Source organism: Simochromis diagramma, unplaced genomic scaffold, assembly GCF_900408965.1.
Source record: "Simochromis diagramma unplaced genomic scaffold, fSimDia1.1 OVJJ01000507.1, whole genome shotgun sequence".
Lineage (NCBI taxonomy): Eukaryota > Metazoa > Chordata > Actinopteri > Cichliformes > Cichlidae > Simochromis > Simochromis diagramma.
The window spans coordinates 225,742-253,103 of record NW_024387321.1 but is presented as its reverse complement, the minus strand read 5'-3'; the positions used below and the strand labels follow the sequence as shown (position 1 = coordinate 253,103).

At 40.4% G+C, this 27,362-nt stretch overlaps 1 protein-coding gene across 1 annotated transcript; it reads right to left on the bottom strand.

Moving 5' to 3' along the window:
* Positions 1–8,521: 8,521 nt before the first annotated feature.
* Positions 8,522–16,948, bottom strand: LOC120717693 (programmed cell death 1 ligand 1-like). The gene is made up of 5 exons (XM_040005895.1): positions 16,874–16,948; positions 14,130–14,280; positions 10,049–10,327; positions 9,398–9,763; positions 8,522–9,159 (listed from the first exon to the last, which is right to left on the bottom strand). The coding sequence occupies exons 3-5, from the start codon at positions 10,113–10,115 to the stop codon at positions 8,993–8,995; spliced, it is 600 nt and encodes a 199-aa protein (XP_039861829.1). The 5' UTR covers positions 10,116–10,327; positions 14,130–14,280; positions 16,874–16,948; the 3' UTR covers positions 8,522–8,992.
* Between the last annotated feature and the right edge of the window lie 10,414 nt (positions 16,949–27,362).

Here is a 27,362-nt window from a genome sequence, read left to right as displayed (position 1 = left end):
TCTGATTTTCTCACCCAATAAAGGAATATTTAATACATCAGTCTACTCTTCATTTTATCAGAAACGGTTATCACAGCTTGTACATTTTCTTTTTACACATGTATGTAAGCATTGAGCCAAATTTAGTAATGCCAACATACTGAAGGAACAACATTTGTCTCTTATATATGATACACCTATATATGCACTGTCAATATACATTTTGAACCAGCTGCAGATGTCAGAGTAACAACTGACTGACCCCCACATAAAGTGCGTTACAGTAGTCCACAGGGGAAGAAATAAAAGCATAGATCACGGTTTCAAAGTGCTGCCTAGAAAGAAAAGATTTCACTCTTGCCAGTCGCCTTAAATGATAAAAATGGACTGGTCCAACTTAAAACCTTGGGCAGTAACAACAGGTTTAAAATATACCTCCAGGGGTTCCAAATGAAAAGAAGAGGACTCACAGGGGCCACTGGGTCCAAACACCAACAAATCTGTTTTCTTTTCATTCAAATTTAAAAAGTTTAGAGCCAACCAAGCTTTAATGTCATCTAGGCATGTCAAGAGAGGTTTTATTCAGATGCCGTCCTTCGGCTTCGGTGGCAAATAAATTTGGCAGTCATTCCTATATACTTATCTTTGAGTGAAGATTTAAGGTGGTAAGACATGTAAATAACTGCAACTTGAATCTGTACTGAAGCTCAGTATTTGACACAGAGTTCATGTTCACTGCTGTAATAGCTAATAATGACTAATATAATAACCATAATATTGGCCATATTATATTTACATTACCAAAGTGATATGACTTTAGTCTTATGAACAACATTAGCTAATTGTTATTTACTAGCTAATCTTAAATGACTATTCAGTACAGAAATGAAGCCCAAAAATCACGTTTTACTGTCCTGTGGTCTCAGCCTCAGATACTTATCAAATCACACAAAGCTCTTGTAGAAACAAACAAACAAATGAAAAAAATATGTTCTCCTTCATTTCTGTCAAAAAAAGTTGTAGGACACGTTTCCAGCTGTTAGTATCATGGTTGCTAGGCAACCTGGGAAGCGCGACGGAGACTAGAGCCCATGTGTTTGCAACAAACTTGCCGTTTATTTTGCAAATCGAGCTCAACACTGCCCCTAGCGTCCTGGAGCACTTCCGTTGTGTTTTGGAGTTTGCATGTGTTTTGGATTTTGTACCTGTTTTGGAGTTTGCACGTGTTTTGGATTTTGTACGTGTTTTGTATTTTGCATGTGTTTTGGATTTTGTACGTGTTTTGGATTTTGCATGTGTTTTGGATTTTGTACGTGTTTTGGAGTTTGTATGTGTTTTGGAGTTTGCATGTGTTTTGGATTTTGCACGTGTTTTGGAGTTTGCACGTGTTTTGTATTTTGCACGTGTTTTGGATTTTGTACGTGTTTTGGAGTTTGTATGTGTTTTGGAGTTTGCATGTGTTTTGGATTTTGTACGTGTTTTGGAGTTTGCATGTGTTTTGGATTTTGTAGATGTTTTGGATTTTGTACCTGTCTTGGTGTTTGCACGTGTTTTGTATTTTGCGTGTGTTTTGTATTTTGTACCTGTTTTGGATTTTGTACCTGTCTCGATGTTTGCACGTGTCTTGGATTTTGTACGTGTTTTGGATTTTGTACGTGTTTTGGAGTTTGTACGTGTTTTGGAGTTTGCATGTGTTTTGGATTTTGTACGTGTTGAGGAGTTTGTGCGTGCTATTTGGAATTTGTAAGTGTTTTGGAGTTTATACATGCTTTGTCTCTAGGGGCCACCGTAATTCTGTAACGTATTCCGTTACGTTACTCAATGACAGTAACGTATTCTGAATACTTTGGATTACTTAATATATTGTGGCGAGTTCAGACAAGGAGGAGACGGAGGTATCGTTTGGTCTTGCTTCCCGTGAGCTAGCCAGGGAGCACAGCCGTTTATTACATTTGCAGAAGAACACACTGCCACTAGCTAACTGCTCAGCGCGGCAACCACAACACACATAGGGCGCCCTCTGACCCCGGAAGGACACACCGTCGCAGCGAGAGGGCGTCACCCGTCACCATGGCAACATACACAAAACATAACTGTACAAGCAGAACCCCGAACAGCCCTGACCCGCTACAATATTATCATGCTTTTTACAACAACGTGAATGTACTATTGCTGTGTGATTTATTACTGTTACTGAAGGTCCGCGGCTCCGAACTGTAGTAAAGGGACCTCTGACTAATGCTGGGCTCACACTGTGCGATTTTTGGCCCATTTTGAGCCGATTTTTGAGTCGTGCGATCGTTTTGGCGATCGGCCCGATTTTGGCCTTCATCGTGCATCGTGTAGTATACGTGGGGTAACGAGAAGCGATTGACACCTCACGATCAGCTCCCGATCATCAATCGCTTGGTCGTGAGGGTGTCACCGCAGTTTGCCACACTGCGCACGCGCAAACACAAATGTCAGCGAAAAAGACGGCGTAGCACGGCAGTGCAGCGTGTGATCTGGACACAAGCGATGGAGGCACAACCTGTAGAACCATCCGAGCCCTTTCGATGTGGCCTCACAAAATTATCACGACCACAACAACCGTGAAAATAGTTGGATCGACACTGCTGCTCAATCACAGCTGCCTGACCAATGTTTTTCATTAGCAATTTAGCAAAGTTGATGGTGGTGGTGTGTCTGTGTGAGTGAAAGACGGAGAGGGAGAGCGAGCGACAGAATTTCTGTTATAACCTTCATTTTTATGGACGCACAGTGTGAGCACTCAGGTCGCATGAGAGCATCGGGCCGTATAGTGTAAGACCCTGCATCGTGACCTATGAACTTCTAACCCCTGCGAGTCAATCGTACAGTTTGAGCAGGAGCTGAATCGCGCGACTGAGTGTAAGCCCAGCATAATACGGCGGGGTCCCTGTCGGCTGGTAGCCGAAAAATAGCTCTACTTTGTTGTGTGGGTCAACTTTTCTTGCGACAGACAGAGAGAGGCGTTGAAAGGCTGCTCCAACGGAACTTGTTGTTTTCGGAGGAAAACACGAACACAGTGTACAGTCGAGTCTTAATAGCTTACTTACAACTGGGCTCGTCAGGCACTCTTCTTGGCTGCAGTGGTTATTATTATATTTACATGCTTCCAGCTCCCGTTTTTGCTCGATGACTGCTCGTACCTTTCCACTCCCCTTTTTCTCCCTCCTAGCGGCAGTCCATTCTCCCTGCAGCACGGACTACACTGCCCATGATGCTACATTCTTTAGAGCTATGCTTGTAGCATTCTGCCTGTTAGCTTAGCACAACAACAACAACAACGAAAAGGCGCTCTCTCACCCAGGAAACACACAGTCGCAGAGAGAGAGAGCGTCGCCCTGTAACCATGGCAACCGTAACGCTGCCGCCTGGAACAAAAGAACGTAGCTGTCAAACAAAACCCAAACAGTCCTGACCCGCGACAAAATGAAACAGGAAAGTACCCCAGTGTAATCCATTTATTTCAACAAAGTAACTGTATTCTGAATACCACCTTTTTAAACGGTAACTGTAACGGAATACAGTTACTCATATTTTGTATTCTAAATACGTAACGGCGGTACATGTATTCCGTTACTCCCCAACACTGTCTATAAATCAATAAAAATATTACTTTTTATTAACTGATGGATACAAAACTGTTTGGAATTGTTAAATAACCAATAAGAGCCTTTATGTATCATGTGATCTCATATGCAAACTGGCAAGGTGCCAGTGTCTCAGAGCAGCATGTTTTTATATTAAAGTGCCCTCTAGTGGCCACAGTGACGCTCATTAGTTTCCCTTCAGTAAACTTCAGAGAACTACATTTCCAGGCTTTGAGGACAGTTTACAGATGTAAACTTCATAATATAAAATGTAACATCTGACAGCTGACGTTCTGTGAACAGCCAGTAATGCAGGGCTTGTTTTTTCATTGCAATACCTAAGTAACCACTGGCACATCTTAATGTGACTATATAGCATGTGCTTTTATGATGAAATGAGCGAATTTTAGGGGTGGACTTAGTAAGTTTGACCTTTAGTGGATTTTTAAAGCATAGTTTTAACTCTGCTTGCACAATGATAGGAGCTGTTCAGGTTTGTTGATTGAACATCTTGTTTCTTGTAACGTAGCTGCATTCTGTTTGTTATTGTAGGCATGACAGTGAATATCCTTGCTCCTTGTCGCATTCTTGTCACTCCTTGTTCTGTGGTGTTTTGGGGGGAAAGAATTAGATTTTTGGAGTATTTTCTCCTGACCTGCATTGTTGTGTATTTAGTAAGATCTCTTTAATGAATCTGGTTTTGAGCTTCTACGTCTTCTGAGTCCTGCAGCTTGGATCACCCTCCTGCGTTCCACAAAGAATGACCTTGACAAAATGCCGTGCTATGACAAAATCAGTTTTACAATTCCAAAATGTCTAATTCCAATTCTAAGATACAGTTTGGTATGGAAACAGTATTTTAACTTTGTGTATCCTACATCATTAATGCAGTTCTCTCAGCTCTCCCTGAAAAATATGATGACAATTTCAACGCGCTGTCCCAAGGAACAGCAGCAATGTGCAGAATGGATGTAATTACTTAAACCTGGAACAATTTAGACACTAGAGTGCTGGACACTGATGATGAGCACATCACTCACCTGCTGCAGTTATTTAACCTGATTATTTGCAAAATGTTCCTCCAGCTATTTTTGTTGCATCTGTCCCAACTTTTTTGAGATATGTTGATGTCATCAAATTCATAATGAGCTCATGTTTCTTTTCTTAAAAATAGGGATGCACTGATATTGATACTGTATCAGGGGCAAATCCCGTAAAATGCGATACCATGAACCAACTTATTTCATGAATCAGAGGGTAGCCTGTACTTTCTTTTGTAATTTTGACATGTGGCTAGGGGGTTAGGCGAGGGAGATGGCAGCTGTAGCTACGCTAAACAAAATGGACTCACTTCATAATTTGTGAAGGTGACAGAAGCAAGGCCGAGTGCAAACTGTGTACTGGTAAGGTGTCCAGGGGAGGGAAGGACAGTACATTGTTCAATACAAGCAATTTAATAAAACACACATCATGCCCTGGAGTAGGCTACACCGAGTTTGCTAAGGCTAATGCAAGACCAGAACAGCCGACTTTAAGTCAGGTTTTGGAAAAGCGATGAAAAATGTCAAGAGAAAATCCACAGGCAGTTAAAATAACAGAGGCTCTGACTCATTTTATCGCCCTGGATGACCAGCCACTGTTGGACGTGGAAAACGTAGGATTTCGCCGTCTTTTCAGCATAGTCGAGCCGCGATATGAAATTCCCAGCCGCCCATACATCTCGGATGTAATGGTGCCAAACCTTTTTGAAAAGGTAAAAAAAACACGTGCATAACCTCATGCAGGAGATTTCAGCCTTAAGTTTCGCTACAGACATTTGGACAAGCAGTGTGTCCCCGATGTCACTCCTCAGTTTAACGGTGCAGTGGATTGATGAGGAGTTTGTTCGTCATCAAGTGACACTACATGCAAAGTCGTTCAGGGGCTCGTACACCAGCCAAACCGATGCAGCTGCTTTCGACAGCATGCTTACTGAAGACGTCCGTCCACGTAGTGCTCCGGGACAACGCATGAAATATGATAAAGGCCATGAGTGATGCTGAACTGCCCAGCCTACCTTGTACTGCTCACACTCTCCAGTTGGTTTTTTCATGAGAGCTGTCAGAATGAATAATTTAAGATGGTCATTTATGCTTAGAAATATATTATCATTTGTATGCTGATAAAATATCTTATGCTTATCAGGTCCCATAAGGATTCTGTGCACGCTCTGTGCACCATGAGATGAGAGGAAGCAGCCTCGATGTTATAATTTCCATTATAGCTTTAAAGCTATAAAGTGCAAGACTTCACACCTTTAAATGTTACCTATTGCAAGTAAGTTTTTATAGCTTAGCAAGACGCTTACTTCTGCTTTTCTGCATACCTCATACACACACGTTAAGTTCATTGAAAGGTCGTATGTCTATGTATGGAATGGCTGAAAATACGCACACAGAATACAGACGCTGATGTTGTTCAGATATGCCTGCTGAAGACTGTCACGTGTGTTTGTAATTGCATATTCATGAATGATTGCTTGCTGACAATAAAAAGGGCTGTAGCGAAGGAATCAGTCGAAGTTGGCTAAGGACAGGTGAAGGGATCTTTTCCTCGACCTTGTGAGCCACAAAACACAGAGAATGCACTGCTGAGAGGAAATGCCCACACTTCTTAAGCTGGAGGCGCGCTTTACAGCATGTGTCTACTGGGAGCATCAAGGAGGAGGTGGAGCTTATAGACTGCACCTCAAGAGGATTATAAATTGAATGACCTAAACTTAAAGTCTAAAGTAATAAAACCATCATGTGACAGCATTTGAAGACCAGCGTGTTTCCTCATACACTGTGGGTCCAGTCAGGCAAAGTCAGAAAAAAACAACAATCCAGTGGCCCAGATGGGACAAAATATTTGCTTTGCATGCATCAAAAATTAATCACAAATGTTTGTATTTAATAACCATAATTAAAAAGCCATCATTCTATGGAAGGCTTCAAATGAAGTATTTGCCTTATTTATCTCACATTAAAGTGCAACATGAAGAGAGCGTCCAGCCACCAAACATGGTTGAAACGATGACGTCATCTCAATGGTTGACGCTGGTTGCAGCACGACAGTAAGTTAACATTAATGTTGACGGTTCTTCCACACAGAACAGAGGTCAGGTCTGACCGTCTCTTACAAAGTGAGAAATGAAGATCAGATCATTCATTTGCCTTTATTATTATTATTTAAACAATAACAATGAATATGGTTGTGAACAGACGTCTACATGGTGTCTTTTCCACATTCGGCGATTAGTGGAAACACTCACCCATGAGAACTTGCACTCAGAAAGATGCTTTAGAGATAAAGATATCAGCAATAATAGTGTATGAATGCATAATCACTGAGTGTGTGCAGGTCTGCTCACAGTCACACTGCACTATAAGAGCAAACACCTCCCTCTGCTGGTCAGCTGTGTCGATTGCACTAAAGTAGACTCAGAGCCTTACCTGAAGAGCTTGATTGCTAATCTTGGGGTAAAGATTGACTCTGCACTTAGTTTTGATGGCCACATAAATTCTATCACCTCAGCCTCTGTCAAAGGTTAAGCCTTTTCTTTCCAACCGTGACTTGGAAACTCTCATCCATGCTTTTATAACATCACGCTTGGATCACTGCAACTCCCTTATAATAGGGGTTGGCCAGAGCACCCTGTCACACCTGCAACTGGTGCAAAATGCTGCACCACGTTTTCTAACTGGTAAAATAAAATTTAAGCATATTACTCCGGTTCTGGCCTGCTTACACTGGCTTCCAATTAAAATGTGAATCTATTTTAAAACCTTTTTACTGATTTTTAAATCCTGAAATGGTCTGGTGCCTGTATATTTGTCTGATCTGCTGAAGCCCTATGCCCCCCTCATTCACTCCGGTCAGCTGAGCAGCTGTTGCTCTCAGACCCTAAATCAGAGCTGAAGCTCAGAGGAGACCAAGCGTTGTGGGCCTGAAGCTTTGGAATGATCTTCCTCTCCACATTCGCCAATCTACTTCTGTGGTGGTTTTTAAATCCAGGTTAAAAATTCATTTTTATTTCCTGGCTTTTGACTCACTGGGTATCTGAGACTGTTATTTTATCATCATGTATTTATTGTGTTTTTGGTCATTCTGCTGTAAAGCACATTGGTCAGCCATGTGTTGTTTTTAAATTGCCATTTACATAAACTATTGTATGGAATGGTAACATTTACTGACAAGAAACTGTGCCACCATCCTGGAGCATCGGGCTCTTGAAAGTGCAGCGACAGGTTTTCATGTTTGTTCTTTAACCTACTTTTACCACCACACAATGGTTTCAAGTGTTTCTAACAACAAGCCATTGATGTACTACAGAATGACATGTTTGTTAATACGGGGATTCACATGTTAATGTGATCTCTGGTCGCCCACTCAGAGACACAGCAGTCAGACAGCTGCGGAAGGTGCTGAGGACACTCTTCATGTGAGAGAAAATCTGCTCACACAGATACGTATTTTGATGTCCTCTGTGTCCAGCCAATTAAAGAGATTCTTGGTTGGTTTCAAAGTTTGACTTTAGTTCAGATTACACGTTTGCTCAGTGTGTTTGTTCACTGTGGACTGATTCCAGATCAGATTATTCAGGAAACAACAGCAGACATCTGAAGACTTTATTTACAGTCAAAACATTGGAAACAAAAACTTGATTAAAGACTTTCTCAGTAGAAAGAGCAGAGTGGAGGAGAAATGCTCAGAAAACAACATCAGACTACAGCTGACAAAGTTTTTGATCAAGGAAAATTCATCTGTACAGAAAAACTCACTCATTTTATCATTAATAATAACATAAAAGAATAAAATCTGTAATATAAATAAAGAGTTTCACAGTACATGCAGTGTTCAGACTGACATAAATAAAAGCTGCATATAATGAACACACACAGATGTAGGAATGATGTGTCGTTTATTTAAACTACAGAAACAGTCTGAGGCTTTAGCTCAGCAGGAGGTCACGAGCTAACAGCTACACTCACAGTAGAAACAGGACACGTCTGTAATTTACATGTTTTATATGTTTTATAAAAGAAAAAGAGTCCAAACTTCCCACAGACTGACTTCCAGCTGTTGTTCATGCAGCTCATCAGGACAGTGAGGAGCTAAAGACAAACTTTCACCTGAAACCAGGATTAAAGATGAAAATGTTTTCTGAGATGATCATCGATGCTTTGCACCAAACAACAGGAAGAAAAAGACTTTGGGACTGAAAGCATCTTTAGTTAAAGTCCAACATGTCCAAAGGAAAATGTCCAAGACTTTCACAAAGATGCTGAACAACAAATTCAGGATGTCCTCGTGTGTCTCTCCACTGGATGATCTGTGTCACCTCTGAGAAGCTGAAACAGCAGCAGGAGACTCACGAATCAGCTGGAAAACCTCTGAGACATTTCAATCTCACACTGTTCAGCAGGAGAAGGCTGGGATGAATCCTGACTCTGTTGTTTATGTTTTTTGTAGATCAGAAAACCAATGACAGCAGCAACAAGAAGTGACACACTGAGCATCAGTCCAGCACGTCTTTCTGTCTGACCTGCAGGTGAGAAACAGGTGTGAGGTGTCAGCTGTCAGGTAGGTGATGAGTGAAGAACAGAACAGAATCCATTTCCTCTTCAAACTGCTGTCAGACATTATCTACTGCACTCTGATCACATCACTCAGACCAGCTGCTTTCTACAAAGTCTCATCAACAACATCTTTAGAAACAAACATCAACAACCAGGAAGCAGCTTCACCTCTGATCACACACACACTCAACTCTACTCACTCACCTGGAGGATCAACAACACTCAGGTAGATGCTGCTGATGGGGTCAGTCTTCAGATGAGCTCTCTTCCTGCGTTCTTTCCCTCCCATGAAGACTCGACACTCGTATGTTCCACTATCAGCAGTCGTCACATCCTTCAGAATCAAAGACACATCTCCATCCCTCATCTGTCTGTCCTGCAGATCCACCCGGTTCTTAAAAGATGGATGCTGCTCTTCTGGTTCAAACTGCTCATCTCGGTACAAAAGCACATGTTCTGACTCCAGATCAGTTCTGCTCCACTCTACTACTGTGATGGTTTTGTTCTCATTTGGAGCTCGAGACGGCAGCGTGACGTTCTGTCCAGACTCGGCTGTGATGATTTTCTGATCTGAAAGAGGTAACAACACAAAACAGAGAGGCTAGAAGTCAAACTTTGAACTGTTCGCCTCTACAGCAGCCAATCAGAGAGAGGATAAGAGGTCACTGTCCCCTGATTGGCTAACCTCAAACCAGATTAATAAATAAATGTCACACATTAAATCAAAGTTTCACTTTTTCCCCTTAAACTCCTTTTCTGACATCAGACTATATCTGGCTTGTGATTGGCCAACGTTCCTTCTATCACACAGGTGATGCAGGTGCTCCTGACTTTACAAAGACACTTAAATCTCACCTGCAGTTACAGGCAGCAGGAGGCAGACACACCCCAGAGTCCAGCAGAATATCTTCACAGCATCCATCTTCTGTTTTCTGTGGGTTTCAACATCAGAGTCTCATAATGAGCTTATTTTGTAAATATCCCAGAGAAGCTGAGTTTACTCTGAACATCCAATTATCCCTCAAACAATCAGGCTGGGTCTTGGGTTTCTTGTGATTTAGTCAATGACATCATATTTCACACTGAAGCACATCTTTGATAAAGCTCCACCAGATGACATGAAATATGTGGGTTCTGCAAAACAATAGAAAATACAGGAGTTCGATTTTCAGTTAGAGCTGAGAATCTCTCCTCATTTTATTTTTCTCCTTTAACACATCATTGAATTTAATGTCTAACATATTTGCTTATAATAGTAAATGTGTTTAAATATTTTGTAGTCAACAGGATTTATGGATGGGTTATGTGTAAAGTAAATACATTTGCTTTTTTAAAAGTAAACTTATGACATATGCGTTTTTGTTCCCACTGCATCTTCAGCCATCTGCCACTAGATGACGCTGTAGCCCCTCATTATTAGCTCTGTTCAATTGGCTGTGAATACATTTAGCTGTGGTCACTTATAGAGATGTTTGTCATGAACTGTAGACATGCTGCAGTCCCATGTTTCTTTTTTAGATGTTAAAACGGCTAACTTAATATTAGATCAAATGAGATGTTTTAACATTAGATGAACATCTTTTGTAAGAAGATTAGTTATTTAAAAGGCTTTTTCCCCTTCACTTCAAATTATAACCTAATGTGTTCATATTGTACATGTTTGCACAGTGAAGTGACATTTGAGGATTTATGGTAGAAAAATCGGTGATTTCACTTCACACAGTCTGACATTGAACATTAAATTAAACATGATACCTGAATGACTACTCCATAGCTTAGACTAGCTGAGTAGTGGTGTATTCTTAGTGATTTACTAAGAATGTATTCAGCAGGAACATCCCCACAGATACACAAAAAAGACCTTTGTTACAAAGGTTCACCACATCATTCACATGTGTTTCATTTGGCACAGTTTTAAAGCCTTACTTCCACAAGAGCATTTATGTTTCCCGTTGGAATCAAACCAGCAACCTTCTGCTTGGCATGTCAAAGTGTTCATCACTATGAGAGACACCAACAATGATCCTCATGAGTGCCTTGAGGCGACTGTTATTGTGATTTGGAGCTATGTAAATAAAATGTAATTGGCAATAGCAGGAAGGATTATCCTGTGTGTTTTAAAGATTATAACCTTACCAGGTGTTTAACTCAAGGAGAAGTTATAATCCTACTAAAGTATCCTAGCAGTGATTACATCATGTATTAAAATCTATTTAAAGTACCTCAAGTTGTACTACTGGCTCAACATACCCAGAATAGCTGTGTGATGTCTGGATTCACGTCACTAAGTTAACTCCAGGTTTTCCAGTTTAAGTATGGATGGGTTTCCATTGGCAACAACCATTCACAAACATGGATAAGTATACTGACACCTGCCTGGAGGAAGCTTATGCTATATATTATAGTATTTTATTTTATAAGATTATAAAAACAGGAATAGGTTAAACACATAATACAGATGTAGTGGACTGTGCAGGGAAGGCGGAGACTCCTGCACGGCATTCGCAATCATGCCCCGCTAACTTAATATGGCACTGGGTCCTTCATTGTGATTGTTGTTGGTTATGTTGAGCCGGCAGCGGGAGAGCTGCAGCTCTGTGTGTGTATGCACAGCAACCCTGAGTGTTAATAAAGAATCCTGCAAAGCATAAATGTGTCACCAGGTCTGTCATGGTCATTCACAACAGAATTAACCTCCTAAGACCCGAACTCTTCCACGGCATGCATTTTTAATTTCTCTTTGATATTTGAGCATATTGGGGCCCGATGAATGTAAAAACAAAGGATTACCAGATTTTCTTTACCTTATTTTTGTTTTTATGAAAAATCAGAGCCACGAGGATATTAGTTTAAAATTTTGATAGAACAGTAGCAGTATAATGTCCTCGTAAGTGGATATCAGGCCCTTGTAGAGCAGAGTTGAGTATTTTGGTCTAAATAACCCAAAATGTGATGTCCACATATGTGGACGCAGGGTCCCAGGAGGTTAAAGCAGGAAAAGCTACACTGCAGTATTTCAGTGCTAAAAGTGCTGCATGAACGTATGTAGACTTGCCTCTAAATGCACGCAGACATTATTCACTAATGAAATATTTAAGGCAGGGGTGGGCAACTCCAGGCCTCGAGGGCCGGTGTCCCTGCAGGTTTTAGATGTGTCCTTGAACCAACACAGCTGATTTAAATGGCTAAATTAGCTCCTCAAAGGGTCCTGAAGTTCTCCAGAGGCCTGGTAACAAACTAAATCATGTGATTCAGGTGTGTTGACCCAAGGTGAGATCTAAAACCTGAAGGACACCGGCCCTCGGGGCCTGGAATTGCCCACCCCTGATTTAAGGCAATGCTACTATCCACACACAACTGAGGGATCTTCCAGGAATGGATACGTCATTTTCCATAAAATTGATCGGTTAGTTAGTTTGTACCTGTTGATCTCTCATCTGGATAAGTAACCATGGGATATTTACCCCGATAGTACAAAAATCCCAGAGTATCCCATTTTATATGTGCATCTTATTAAGCCGTCGTTACTGAAACCTCTGACTGTGCTGTGACGAGAATATCAGTGCATTCATTTGGTTTTTCCACTGATAGTTTGTATTATCTCTTATGATTTTCTGTAACTTTTTTCTTGCTTTATATCTATTTCATATATATTTCTTGTTTCTGCACAAACAAACCAGCAGACAGAGCATACTCAGTGATGAAATCATTACTGGAATTCAAAGGATTGTTTTCTTTTGTGTGCTAAATCAGCAGATCAGTAGTTTCCTGCAGCAAACATCTCTGGAGTGGCTGTTACTAATGGCAAAGGATGTTTGTTAATCCGTGAAACGCCCCTTTCAGATTAGTTATTTGCTACTTACAATTAGATTCTACTAGACAATACTTGAAATGTGCACTTCCTTTGTATTCTTATTCCAATTTATTCTATTTATCCCTTTTGTATACTCTGTATTTATATATGTGTATATATGGTATATTTCTGCTCACATTCTGTAACTGCTATTGGAAACCGAATTTCCCGGAGGAACCCACCCGAGAGATTAACCCTCCTGGGACCATTTTTGTACACTAGGGCCTTAAAAGGATGCATTTTTAAGGGCCAGCGAAGGGTTAATAAAGTTTCATCTAATCTAATCTACACCGCTCATTTTAAGTGAGCAGACAGAAGAAACGAGGATTAGCTTGAGTTCATGGCCGTGGGAAGTAAAGAGGAGCTGCAGCATGAAAGCATCACAGCATCGCTACCAAATACAAAAATAGATAAACAGATAAAAGTGTCTGAACGCTTTAACACGATCCATGAAGAATTTTTTTATTTTATTTTATTTATTTTTACCAAAAATGTGTGAATCAGGTCAGTGAAGTCACATCTGCAGTATCATAACCTGCATCCAGCTGATGGAGACGCTTTGGCTTATTATCAGCTACACATTTAAAGTAATTTCACAGCCCTGCCTTTGTTGCACAAACCTCTTTAACTACCTTGCATGCTGTTTACTGTTGGCTTTTAAAATGTTATCCATGTTTGGATCTGTTCCGGTTAACTGTGCGCTAACAGGCCACATCATCACTGCTGTGGAGCCTGGCAAACTTTTAATGGATTCGTACTGAGTTTGCTCACCTGAGCTTGTGGCTGACGTGTGCGCCCTGCGAGCTTTACTTCTTATATTAATTACATAAAATTACACAGGCATGTAAAAAGTAAAATTACACACGTACTTTACATTCAGAATGAGTGTGTGCACTCATGTAATGAGAGCAGAAGAATTACAATCATTCATGCTATCTCCAGTCTCGATTGATGACAGTTGGTCGTTGTTCGAACGCTGTATAAACAGATCAGGGCTCCGTGCTGCTGCTAACAGCCTGAGCTGCTTCTTTCACATTAGCTCTAAAGTGCAGTGATGATAGCATTAATAGTGTTAGTGGTTACCTTCAACAGATTATCCACAGCTGCACGTAAGGATTAGGGAAGATCCAATGCAGTGTCGCTTCATTCTCATTCAAGTGTGAATAGCAGTCTCACAAAACCAGTCACAGAGCTCCTTATCGGAGCAGCAGAGACACAGTTTCTCTTTTTACAGCTGGAAAAAAGGACACTCCCTGTTAAATGACTCAGCAGGAATGTAAACAAGGAAGCATAAACATTAAGTAGTTTACTTATTTCTCCTTTAAATGACTTTAAGGAGATTTTGAAAACTCTGTTGTTGTTTTTTTATTCTGAATTCATGTGTGGACTTTGCAGGTAAGTAACTTCTCAGGTTTGTGAAAACTAGTGGACTTTTTCTGAGACTACAGTTGGAGAAGAGGGTGGTGATGAGACTGATGAGGTTAGCATCAGTCATTACTGCTGATGAGGTGGAAGGAAATCCAGGAGGAGGATGACTAAACAAAGGAAAGTAGGAGAGGTGAGAGTCGGGGGTCCAGTCGTCATCAGGAGACTGAGAATAGGACACGCTCTCCGACCAGGAGGCTGTTTGTTTAAATAAAGTGACGTTCTGACCTGTTGGTGCATCTGTCCTTTGCTTTTCTGTGCTCAGACAGTTTAACAAGGCAGATAAATCAGCTCCCCCAAGATTTTAGCATGTGTGCTTCACATTACTGTAACTCATCAGACATTTTAGACCAGTGAGAAAATTCAAATGGTTCCTGAAAGCTGAGAATTTTGTGATTTAATTCCAAAACGTAATAAAATAAGTTCAGACGGCCTGTTTGAATCTTGGGAGATAAAAGGTTAGATTCTCTCTTTGTGTTTCACAGCAGTAGAGAGAAGATTAACTGCTAACATGTGATCAATATTTATGAAACTATGAGTTTAAGAACTTTTAATGTAAAGAGATATCGTTCTGTTAAACTGGAGACGTTTGCAGAGAAACTGCTGCATGAGAGGAACCAGCCCGGCCTTACTGCACACCTTCATGTCAGAAACAAACTGACAGCTTGCTGACAGACAGTACTCAGGGATATAAATGTCAATACCGTCACCATGGAAACTGCACAGAAACACATTTTCAAACATGACGTCTTTGGATTCAGCCGAGGCTTCCTCCTTTCACCCCTCCAGGCAAGACAGAGAACGCCCACACAGCCTGTTCGTATTGTGTCCAAGTCCACCTTAAAAAACTCACACAAGCGTGTCTGTCTGCTTGTGTCTGTTCTGGTTTCTCTGCTGTGCTTTATTTCATGAGCTACACCTGGCTGTGGTGAGCTTGGTTATCAAAGCTCCCTCCTTTCTTTCTAGCAGTGTGTGACAATGCAGAACTGGATTATCTTCCAGTACTGAGTAAATACAGGTACCACGATATCAAGTTTTAAAGGTGGAGAGCAGTGTGCCAGGATTCATGAGATCAAACATCAGTTTGTGAACATATTTGAATGATCATTAAATCACTGTGAGATTTGTTTTTTATTAGAAATAATGGAAAAAATCACACCTTCGAGCTTTTCATGCATTTTGAAACTGTTTGTTTTTAGACACCTGGAGTGTAAATGTGCCCGTCTCTAAAGCACTTTGGGTGAGACTAGCCCTCCGTGGCATTAATGTTAGTGTTATATTACCCTACGTTCTGAGAGTTTGGGGCTCCTGGTTTATATTTGAACGAAGGACCAGAGTTTGGAACCACTGCTTTACCATTATTGTAAGAAAAGTGGCCTAACTGCACAATGTTGCTCTGAGGCAACAAACCAAAACCTGCTGTCTAAACAAATAAACCAGAATCTGTCCGTAAACAACATGTGGATGCACATATTAAGAAAACTGATTATTTTAATGTAAACATTTATAAAAATGATATCAGCCTTAGCTTAGCTGTAGCTAACACGGCCACATGCAGATCTGGCACCTGGAAGGAGTGCTCCATCCTCGGGTCAAAGGTCAAACTCTCTGCTACGCATCATTTTACTCAACACTGAGGTGTTGGTGTCACAACATAAAGAAAAAAAACTTTAAAGCACAGCATAATCACCAAACTTTTGTTGCTTGAGTGCAAAAGCGTGCTAAAGAGGGCTAGCTTGTTTTTAAACAGGCTTTTCAAATCAAACTGGAGCTTTGCTTTCAGGCTTCATGTCTGAGGTTGGTGGTTTTGCCACAGCAGAGAATCTGAAGCAAACACATCGCTGTTTGCTCTGTTTTCCACTCAGCTCCATGGTGTGGAGGTACTTCAATGCACCTCCTCGTGTTCCTCTTTCTCACTCGCCGCAGCTTAAATGTATTTTCTCAGGCCTTTTGTCACATGATCACAGGACAGGTAAAGATCAAAACAGGGAACATGTGGAGACATGTTTCCTTTAGAAACAAACTAAAGCATCAATCCCATCATGCTGATATGAATCAGATACCAACACCAGTATCACTCATGTTGTTTACGACATGTTTGTGCCTGAAATCTGAGATGAGTGAAGAAAAGGAGAAACCTAGAGAGTGAAGGTTACAGCAGGAGCTCTGCGTTTGAATGTGTAATTCAATTCTTATTATCATCATATTTATTATAAAGCACCAGTTTCGGGCCCTGCCTGACCCCAGATTTAAATCATGAAAGCAGTGCTCCACTATTCCCATCATCACATTGTACTCGCTGTGTTTTAAACTGTAGACACAGATCTGTCTGTTTAAAGGCTGAATAAGAGAACTGTGTGACAAACCTGGTTAAAGAAAGAAGTAAATGAATTTTCACTCACTCAAACAATCAGGGTGGAGTCCACAGGTGAGCTGCAGTCCTCCTTTTGACAAAATGAAACTACTGCTAGTTCCTGCTCCTCCCTCCTCCTTCCTGCTCCTCCTTCCTGCTCCTCCTTCCTGCTCCTCCTCAGCTCCTCTTCCAGACTCTTCTCACTGAATCAAACTAAGAAACTCAACAAGGACAGACTGCACTTTTTTCTTGTGTTTGCTCCAGATAGAGAAAGTCAGAAATAATATATCCATAATAATCATTGTATGGAAACATCTGTTTGGTCAAGCTGGAAACTCTCAGTGTGTTTATTTTATGCCAGCAGGACATCAGGCAGCGTCTAAAAATGCAACGAGACAACATGCCTGAAGTCTTAAAGTTCATGAACAGGAAGCTGAGCTTCCAGTTCAGCAGCTTTTTTATCATATTAAAATATTTACATGTAGTTTTCATAGAAAGCCGTCCTTCCTGTCGGCTGTGCTGGTGTGTGTTTATTTTTCTAACTCTAAGGAGGTTTGCAGAATCCAGACTGTCCTTTAAACTCTGACAACTTTGACAAATGATCACAAGTCGCTTTGCTGTTATTATGTTTTGTTGGGTGACCTTTACAGTAAATCCTGTGTTTAGTGTTTGTCCACCTGCACTTATCAGAAATGACTCTGTGATCATCCAGCTTCTGGTTTCTGATTAACTCGTGTCACTGCACAGGTTCTACTGCAGAGATAAAGAGACAATAAAAAACACTCTGAGTGGTTTATAATTTCTATACAAACAATAAAAATCAACCTGATCTATTCAGCTGTGTTGGTCTTTTGGATTTGACTTTCTTTATGTGGCTCATTTTGTAGTTTTGTAGATGTGGCCTCCTGACAGGATCGGTCAGATGGTTTTACACGTTTTTGATGATTGACGGCTTTGATGAGAAACACGTTCCTGATCTGTAATCGTGTTTCTATGAGTCAGACCTGAGTCACGAGTCATCTCACAGTTTTTGCACTGTAGAGAAAAAATGTTCAACAAACCTTTTTGTGTTATAGATACTACTGAGGTTATTTCAGTTATGAGACTGTGCTGCCTGCACTGACGTCCTCCATGTTTGTTTCAGACAGTAATGGAGCTGGAGTCTGCTCAGCAGGGAGAAGTGAACACATCAGTTATGGACGTTCATCATCAGAGAGACGAGAGCTCAGAGGTACAGCTGCTACTCTTTCTTCATCAGGGCTCAGACTGATAGCAGCAGTATTAAGGTTCTGAGCGAAGTTGCAGATGCTGTGTGATCTGATACTGTTCATATACTCGTCATATATCAGCAGAAAATGTGTCCAAAGTTCAATATGTTATATGATCCAAGTTATATTATTGTAACTGTGATGCGTTCACTGACGTGTCCTCATGCTTTGCTGTATATAAAGAGAACAGAGAGGTTCTGCTTTGTGCTTATATTCTCCTCCTGTGTGTTTGTGTGTGCAGAGTTTCTACCAGAGCCAAATGTCATCGACTCCTCACTGAAGTCGTCCACCAGTCCAACCACTGGAATCCAGCTGCTGCTCTCTAACTGGTCCACACAGCAGCTCAGACCTGACACATTCACTGTAAACACACTGGTTTATATTCTGTTTGTTCTCCTCATGAAGGAAACCTCACACAACCTCTGAGGGCAGAAAGTTCAAATGGAAAGTTATTATTATTATTTTCTTTTATAAAGAAGCTGGAAAAATTTAACTTTCTTAAACTAGTTTTTATATTTTTTTATATTAAAAAAGAATCTTTTCTTCACCAGGCCTTTCAGAATAAAAGCATGACCAAGACATCATTTTTATACATAAACAATAAGTGCTATGTAACTAAAATGTAGATGTAATCCAAGTTTCATGTCTTCAGTAACTTTGCTGTTATTTATGTTATTTCTAAGTGTGCTGTCGTCTCCACAGCAGTGATCTGGTTTCTCTGTAGGTTCAATAAACTTGGGTCTCACTTGATCTTCTCGTGTGCTTCTGTGGGTTTCACAAAGATGTCTGATGGAAAACGTTGAGTTGTTGTGGTGAACCCAAACACACTTCAGTCCTCTTCAGAGCAGATAACAAAGACAACACACAGGTTAACGTGAGCCACAAACAAAAAGCAGGAGGAACAATTTCACTTTCACAACTTTCACAACTGTCTTTATGTAAAATGTGTTGAGTTCTTCTGAGCATGCTGGTGATGTTGTCTTTAAAAAAACTGACATGTGTGTTTATGTTAAAGGAAGGTTGTGGTCATATGAATGAACTCTGGTTTTTAATGAGAAGCTGATTTAACAGACCTGGTGCAGTTTGTAGGGAAAGTCAGCAAATCTCGCACAGCTGCCCAAGAATAAACCATGGTGCGGTGCTGCCCTCTACTGACACTAAAGTGTAACAGCAGGCTCTCAAACTGAGTGCACCTCTGAAAGTTTAATGTCTACACTTTATGACCGAGTTATATATCTGAGGAAACTTCACATGAACTTCAGAAACTGTCATGAACTGAATACATTTCATAAAATGTCTTCTGTAAACACTTTTTTTAAAAATCAGGTTTGTTCACATTCTCACATCCAACTTGCTCAGTTTCTGACATCACTCAGGATCAGAAGTGCTCAGCTCTCTAAAACAGTCCCGTCCTGCAGCTGAGCCAATCCTGTGATAAGCAGCTCCTTTTTAACCAACCAGAGAAAGTGAAGTTTACCAAGGAGGACAAAGACAGAGACACACCAGGGGCTGAAGGAACAGTTGTGATGGGAGGATAAAGTCCAAAGTGGAGCCAAAATACCCAAACTGGAAGAGTGAGTCTTTCAGCTTAGACTTATAGATCTCTGTACAGAGGATCCTCCATCTATTCTTACCAGATAATTTATTTGCTCATGTATAAACAGTAAAGATCAGTAATGATCGTTACAGTAATGAAAATTAATCTGTAAATCGTGTCTCTCGTTACAGTTTCAAAGTCGAAGCGAGAGAAAGTCAGTGAGCAGGTTCATCTGCTCAACGCTGCCTCCAGCTGCTGTTCAGCTGGAGGCTGGTAGGAATCATTGTTCTGTTGTTGTTTTATATATAGATCAAAAAAACCAACAACACAAACTGACACGACAAATCCATCCTCTGTGAGCCCTCCTAAATAGGTGTGCCACTTTATTCGGCACACCTATTAAACTGCTGGTTAAATCACTGAGTAGGTGCAGAGATATCTAAACAGCCAATCACACGGCAGAACTCAACCCTTTGGCATATAGACATGATGAAGTGGATCCAGTGAAGTTCAAATTGAGAACCTTTTTATATTCCTGCCATTCTGCTCTGAAAAGGAGAAGATGACTCACATAAACCAGAATCTGCTGAAAAATGAACTTTTTAGAGATTTAAACTGAGGGTAACTGCAGAGTTACAGCACAGGTCTGATGGGTTTTGCAGAAGCATGATCCTGTTGCTTCTGCAGAAAGGAGAAGTAACAGTTCGTTGGTGGTGTATTGGTCAGGGGATATTTTAATGGCCCATTTTGGACCCCATACTGAGGACTGTTCAAAGCCCACAGCCTGCTGAAGTATTCTGACTGTGTGCATCATTTTATAACCACAGTGTTGTCTGGTGGCTGCTTCCAGCTGGATAAAGCACCATGTCAAAAAATCAAATCATCTCAAACAAATTTCTTGAACATAACAATGAGTTCACAGAAATACTCCAATGGCCTCCACAGTCAGCAGATCTCAGTCCAACAGAACATCTTAGGAGGTGGTTTTAACAGGAGATCCACATCATGGACAAATCTGCAGCAGCTGTGTGATGCAGTCATTTTAATGTGGACCAGAATCTGTGAGGAATGTTTCCAGTAGCTTGTTGAATCAGTGCCATGAAGAATTTAAATATCTCAGAACAAAAAAGGAATCCCAACATGGGACTAGCAAGGTATACCTAATAAAGTGGCCGCCGAATATATGCACTGTGTGTAAATAGATAGAGGCATCAGTCACTGCATGATAACAGCCAGCAGGTGGCAGCAGTAGAAGATCATTAGTTTTCCCAACGCGTGACAGTTTTATGTGACCTTTGACCTTGAATGTTACAGGAGAACAAACAAACTATGTTTCCTCCTGAGACCCGAGCTTTTGTTTGGGATGTATTTTTACACATCTGGATGCTGGAAACATGTCCCAGGTCCTAAAAGGCATCTGGAGGACAGCAGATGGAGGATGCAGAGGTTAAACAGCTGTGGTCACACCTGGAATATAGAAACCACAGAACGAGGACTCCTTTAACAGCTCTTCCTCTTTATTCTGATTATTTCAGTTCTTTAAGAGGATCAAACCTTCTGCCCTTCACTGTTTCTGTGTGTGATTTCTTAAAAAGATGCGATGTCTGTCACATGATCTAAATTATGAATTTAACCAAAAGCGTCTCTAAATAAAACATGTCATGAACACCTGAGATGATAAAACCCAGCTGCAGTCAGTCTTTAACAAAACTGTTCATGATGCAGTTGAGTCAAACATCATTTCACTGACATCACTTGTAAAGGAAGATTTGAAAGACGTCTCATCCCCCCCCCCCCCCCCCCCCCCTGCTCACATCTCTGCTGGTGTAGAAGCACTGAGGAAAGACAAATTACAAAATGAGCAGCGGTTACAACAACGCAATAAATACCAAAGGAAATACGACTTAATGCGAGGGTGAAATACACAAGTGTCCTCCCCCTCCTCTCTTTTTTTGTGTTCATAGGAGCAGTCTGTTTAAGTCTGACCTTTGACCTTCAAAGGTTACATTTTGTCAGATGAGGTTTAAAATGAGTGAAATCACTGAAAAATGTCGGAGCTCAGCCGTCCTCCCTCTCTAGCTGAATGTGAAACAAAAGAACTTTTTCTTTCTCATTATAAATGTTACTGTAAACATAACAAACATTTTTGGTATGAAAATAAATACAGTAAAAATGTGTTCTGAAGGAAAAACATGGCCCAGTATTAGCAATGTGTCCCTAATAAAGTGGCCAGGGAGTACATGCACTGTGGCATCAGTAACAGAATAAAACAGCCAGTAGGTGGCAGCAGAGGAGCTTCAGTTGCCTAACTGTGATGCCTTTCATCTGACCTTTGACCTTTGATGTCACAGGAAAAAAAATATAGATACAAGGTTTGGAAAACGAGCTCCATCGTCATGGCTGAGAACAGACAGAGAGTTACAGCAGCTCAGTAAATATCTTAAATAAATAATAAGAGTAAATATCTTCCCCCTGAACTCCTGCTGACTGTGTCCTACACACACACACACACGCTGCCACCATCTTTGATTTAACTAAACCGGGTCTGCAAAGCTCTGCGTACCATGAAAAGATCTTTAGACGACTTCACACTATTGCATCTCTGTAGCCTCTGAACTGTGTTAATAAATAAATAAATTAAAATCCACCAACATGGGTCCATAAAACCAACATTACTGTGGCAGCTGTTTTTGGATTTCATGCTTCATAATTAGAGCGTTGAAGGTTTGATTACTTTAGTTTGTTTGTTTTGAGGAGGTTTTAGCAAAGTAAGCCAAATTTATTAATGTTGCACTTTTCAAGACAAGCAACCAGTGACAGAGTGCTTTAGGGAGGCAGCAGTAAGGAAAAAGCTTGTGCACAGTCGCGATCAACACACAAGGACCAAGTAAAGCAACTAAAACTAGGTTAAGATGTTTAATGTGTAAATTCTGGAGAAAGTGCTGCAGTTCATCAATGGCTCAAATAATTTAGAAATAAAAACCTTTCTGTAACCTTTGTGTTATTTTAACTGTGACTGGTCTGATATGTTCTGCTGCTGGGCCACGTAGGCCCTCAGACCTCAGGAACTTTATCTGTAACAATAACGTCTCTGTATTTTCTTCTCATTTCTAGTGTCTAAGTGTTTTAACTTAATATGTTTTATATTAGATAGGCTGTACAAACTCCCCATTAACTTCAGGGTCTAACATTCTGGTTTTGACATTTAAAGGTCTGCACAGACAAACAACCGCACGGACATGATCACCTGCTGCCAACACCGTCACTCACAAAGAAAATTAAATAATTTTACATTAAGCTTTTATTTATTCACTTTAATCCTTTTTTATTTGGATTCTACATAAAACCATATACAGTATGTTACAGTACAGTAAAGTCATCTACATTTTTTATAATAAATATTTTCAAACACTGGATTGTCACATGATATCACTAACAGATACTTTAGTTCTCTAATAATGCCTTTTAATTTTAAAAGCTCCATTTCTATCACGAAATGATCTGAGCACAAATAATCAACATAGTAAGCTTCGAGCATCTGCCCCGGTTTATGCAAGTATTCTGCACTCTGTGTTTGGATATTCTATCGTGCTCTTCTACTCTACTTGAGTACTCAAAGGGCTTCATACAGCGCCTTACTCACTCATATGAATGGAAGGAAGTTTTTCTAGCCTTCAAACACATTCACACTCCGACATCAGAGAACAACTTGGCGTTCACTAAGGAGCAGCAAGGGCTTAACCACCAACCTGTGTAAAGTCTTAAAGGTTTTTCCCCAACGCGTACAAATTTTGAAGTCCATCTTATTTTACACAGAACACGTTTATTCATTTAGCATGGCTATGATTACATTTTGTTGTCAAACAAACTTCTTCTCTCCTTCCCTGCTTCAGAAATGCAAAACTCTTACTATTTATGCTGCTTTTTTAAGAAAAAAAAAATCAAAATCGAAAGTCCAATCATCTTCCCAATCTTCGGATTTTAATCTTCCTCAATTTTTCACTTGTAGAGTTCAAGTTTTATTATGGAAAAGCTTTTTTCCATCTAGCAAGCATGATCCACGATCTTAGAGAAGTTGTGTAAGAGAAGTATGAAATGCAATATTGGAGAAATGTAATTTCTAGATGAATGAAAACTACATAAAAGTTAGCAGAATTAGCCTCAATATAAAGGACACATTGCAAAGAAATGATTCACCTACTAAATATTCTTCAGTGCTGGTGACATATTGCAAACACAACAATACAGTGGTGAGAGATTGAGGTTGAATTTGCAGAACTTTCTAGATGAATACCTGAATTTAGAGACAAATACTGGGGTCAGAGAGAAAGCTCAGCTAATTGTGCTCCCACATATTTATGTTGACAGAAGCATATCACCAAGAGTGAACAGTGGACTGGACTGAACTGGAGATGTGGAACATATTGTGAACTGTCACATTTCTGGGGAGCTTGAGGTGGACAGTGATGGGTTGATGAGTGACTTGATCCCAAATGGACTAATGTAATTGTGAGACGTTTTGGGGGATTTGGTCCTCAATGGGATACTTTTGGAAGTAACTTTCTGACCTGGAGTGTAGATGAGGGCCGAGATCCAATGACCGTAAGCTTGTTCTGCTCCATAGTTTTATGCAGGTCCACCTTGGTGGCAATGTCAAAGGTGATGCTGGACAGAAAGAACAGAGAACTCACTTTGTTGGCCTGGAAAAAATGATACTCCAGTAAAGCCTCAAACAGGAATAATCCAGTCGCAGAGAAGGTCATCAAATGTTGGAGGTATTTGGCACAGGCCAGGTGCAAGCCCTAAGTTGATGGGTTTGATTAGAACACACAGTGAGGGTGGACTCCAATTCCTGGTTGGTCCTCTTTGTTTGACCATTAGTCAGTCACGAGAAGTGAACTGGGGTCCTCAGTTCAAGGCAATGTCACCAGAGATTCTGTGTAACATGAAGATGTGATCTGTCAAAGCTGAGAGGTCTCTAAGGCTGAAGGAAGCTTAGGTAGAGAAACAAAATACACAGCCTTGGAAAAACAGTTTGCAATAGTTAGTATGGTGACTTTACCTGGAGGCTAGTAAGGAAATCTACCATGATGTAGGATCACAGCTGTTGGGAACAGTAAACCAGCAGGTGGTGAGCTCAATGACTTGGTCTGGGTGCAGACTGAACAGGTAGAAACATACTGATGGACTTCACAAATGAGGGATCGCCATCAAAACATCCTCTGGAGGAAGGGGCTGCTCTGATTGTAAAAATGGTAAATGGCCTGCATTTGTATAGCGCTTTTACTCAGTCCCTAAGGACCCCAAAGTGCTTTACACTACATTCAGTCATTCACCCATTCACACACTCACACAGGCAAGCTACATTGTAGCCACAGCTGCCCTGGGGCGCACTGACCTGGGTGCAGTTTGGTGTGTAAATGGACCAGTTCTTATTCTAATCTGAGTACTCAAATTTGCCTCTTTCACCCAAGAACATTTTTTCAATGCTCTTTCTATGTATGTGTTGTCTATCAAACATTCAGCATACATAGTCTTCGAACCACCAACCTTCCAATTAATAGCCGACCTGCTCTACCAACTGAGCTACATCCAGTATATCTACTCTGAGGGTATATAGTATAATATTTAGTTGACAATCCTGAAATCAAATGGCTACAAGAACATTTACTAAACAGTTTATTAACTGAAATACAAAACAGACATTAGCACTGTCTCCTATAGTGTTATTTCACAGGAGATCACAGGAGTGTGAGACTGCTGGAAAGCTGTCAGACGTGTGAGTGCTGAATCCAGAAACAATCAAATCTGCCACACGGAACAGTGTGTCGGGTCCTGGTCCTTTTCACAGTCATATTTAACAAAGAAACAACAGAAAAAGAAATGTTTAAAGACAAAATAGGAAAATATTCATTTACTTCCTGGTTTATTCAGGTTCCAGGATTTTAATCCACCTGCTGTTTGGAGCCCTTCTATGTGGAGTCTGCATGTTCTTTCCATGTTTGTAGGTGTGTTCACTGGGTAGTTTTGCAGGGTTTCCTCAAACAGTCCAAAGACATGCATGGCGTTGGATTAACTGTGATCCTAAACTGGCCCTGGAGGGTGAAGATTGTTTTTTTTTTTAAATAAAAAAAAAATACATAAACTAAAAAGCTCATATAGGGCTTTCTATGGTGGCCCCAAGAGGTCAAAAGCAATGCAAATTAAGACATAACATATCAATAACATAAAGGAACAGATGCAGTGGTGACAGAAACCAAACCATGCACAGGATTTTACAAAGACATGCTTAAAAGAAGCTTCGTGTGAGGGAGAAAAAGATCCAGGTCTTTATTTACAAGTTTGCTATTAAATTGTTTTTACTTTGAAATCCAAAATGAGACTTCCAGGATAGCAACATGGCAATGATGACTGCAGCTGTTGAGTCAAAAAAGAAAAGATTATTTTCTGACTTTACTTTTAGAACTGTCTAAAAATGACGTCTGTGACAGTCACACATCTACAGCATGTATGACTTTATAGTACAAGCAGGACGGAACAGTCGATGACTAAGGCTACGTTCACACTGCAGGTCTTAATGCTCAATTCCGATTTTTTGATCAAATCCGATCTTTTTTTGTCTGCTTGTTCAGACTACAAATAAAATGTGACAGCAAACGCGCTCCTGTGTGAACCCCTCAAAGCGGCCGCATGCGCAAAAGCAGACGCGTTGCTGTTTAGACCCAGAGCAAACAGTATTGTTTGACTGATGGCCCTTAATATAAAGACTTGTTTCAGACTTTATGTTTCCCGATTTTGCTTTAAGTTATTTTGTTATTTAAATATGGCCTAATAATGATAATAATGCAGGTGTTTCAAAATAATGTATCCAGTCAGTGGTGCAGTCCGAATGTAACAGACAAACAAAGACTTGGAATTTCCTTTCCGGCTTTTCGTGAAACTGTCTGGTATGGTGCACGGTACGGTTGCTGTAAGCGCGACTTCAAAAGTAGTGATGACACATGTTCTGGGAATCCATCCTACCTGAAAAAACATCCTCTGCGCAGACGCGGCGCATGCGCACAACACCAACGCCGAGTTGATTATGGTCAGTTTTGGTTGGGTTTGCCAGCTTTGTGTTCCTGTTGTTTGCTTCTGTTTTGTGCGTGTTTATTTATCTGAAAAGGTGAAAAACTTAGAATGTCAAAAATCTGCTTTGTATAATATAAATATTATTAAATAACTTTAGAAGTTATTCTACAAAATGTGCTGCAATTCAATTTGTTTATTCACCTGGTTCTCTACCAGTTTCCGTGCACTCCAGCCTCTTCTGGACCATGTGAGAGGATTTTTTTTAAAGCAGGAGAAAATATGTCCACGAAAAGAAACAGACTCAGCCATCGCACAGTGGGACAGATTCTCTTTTTAAATAAAAATGAAAAAGGGTTACCTATCGTGATTTTACTTTGCAAGTTCATAAGCATTTTCCCTTTCAGTTCACAATCAATTCTACCCCCAGGTCAAAAATATGCATAAGGAAAAATATAATATAATATTATTTATGAACATACCTGTCCACCTGTCCAGTGATTAAATAAATGCATAAGTACATGAAGGCAGGACCTCACAGCAGAAGCATACTCCATAATGTGTTGTATCAAGAAGTCACAAGTAAAGAAAGACCACACCATGTCGCTCGTTTAAACAAGGAACATTTATTGATCAAAATTATTTATTAAATAAATAAACAACAA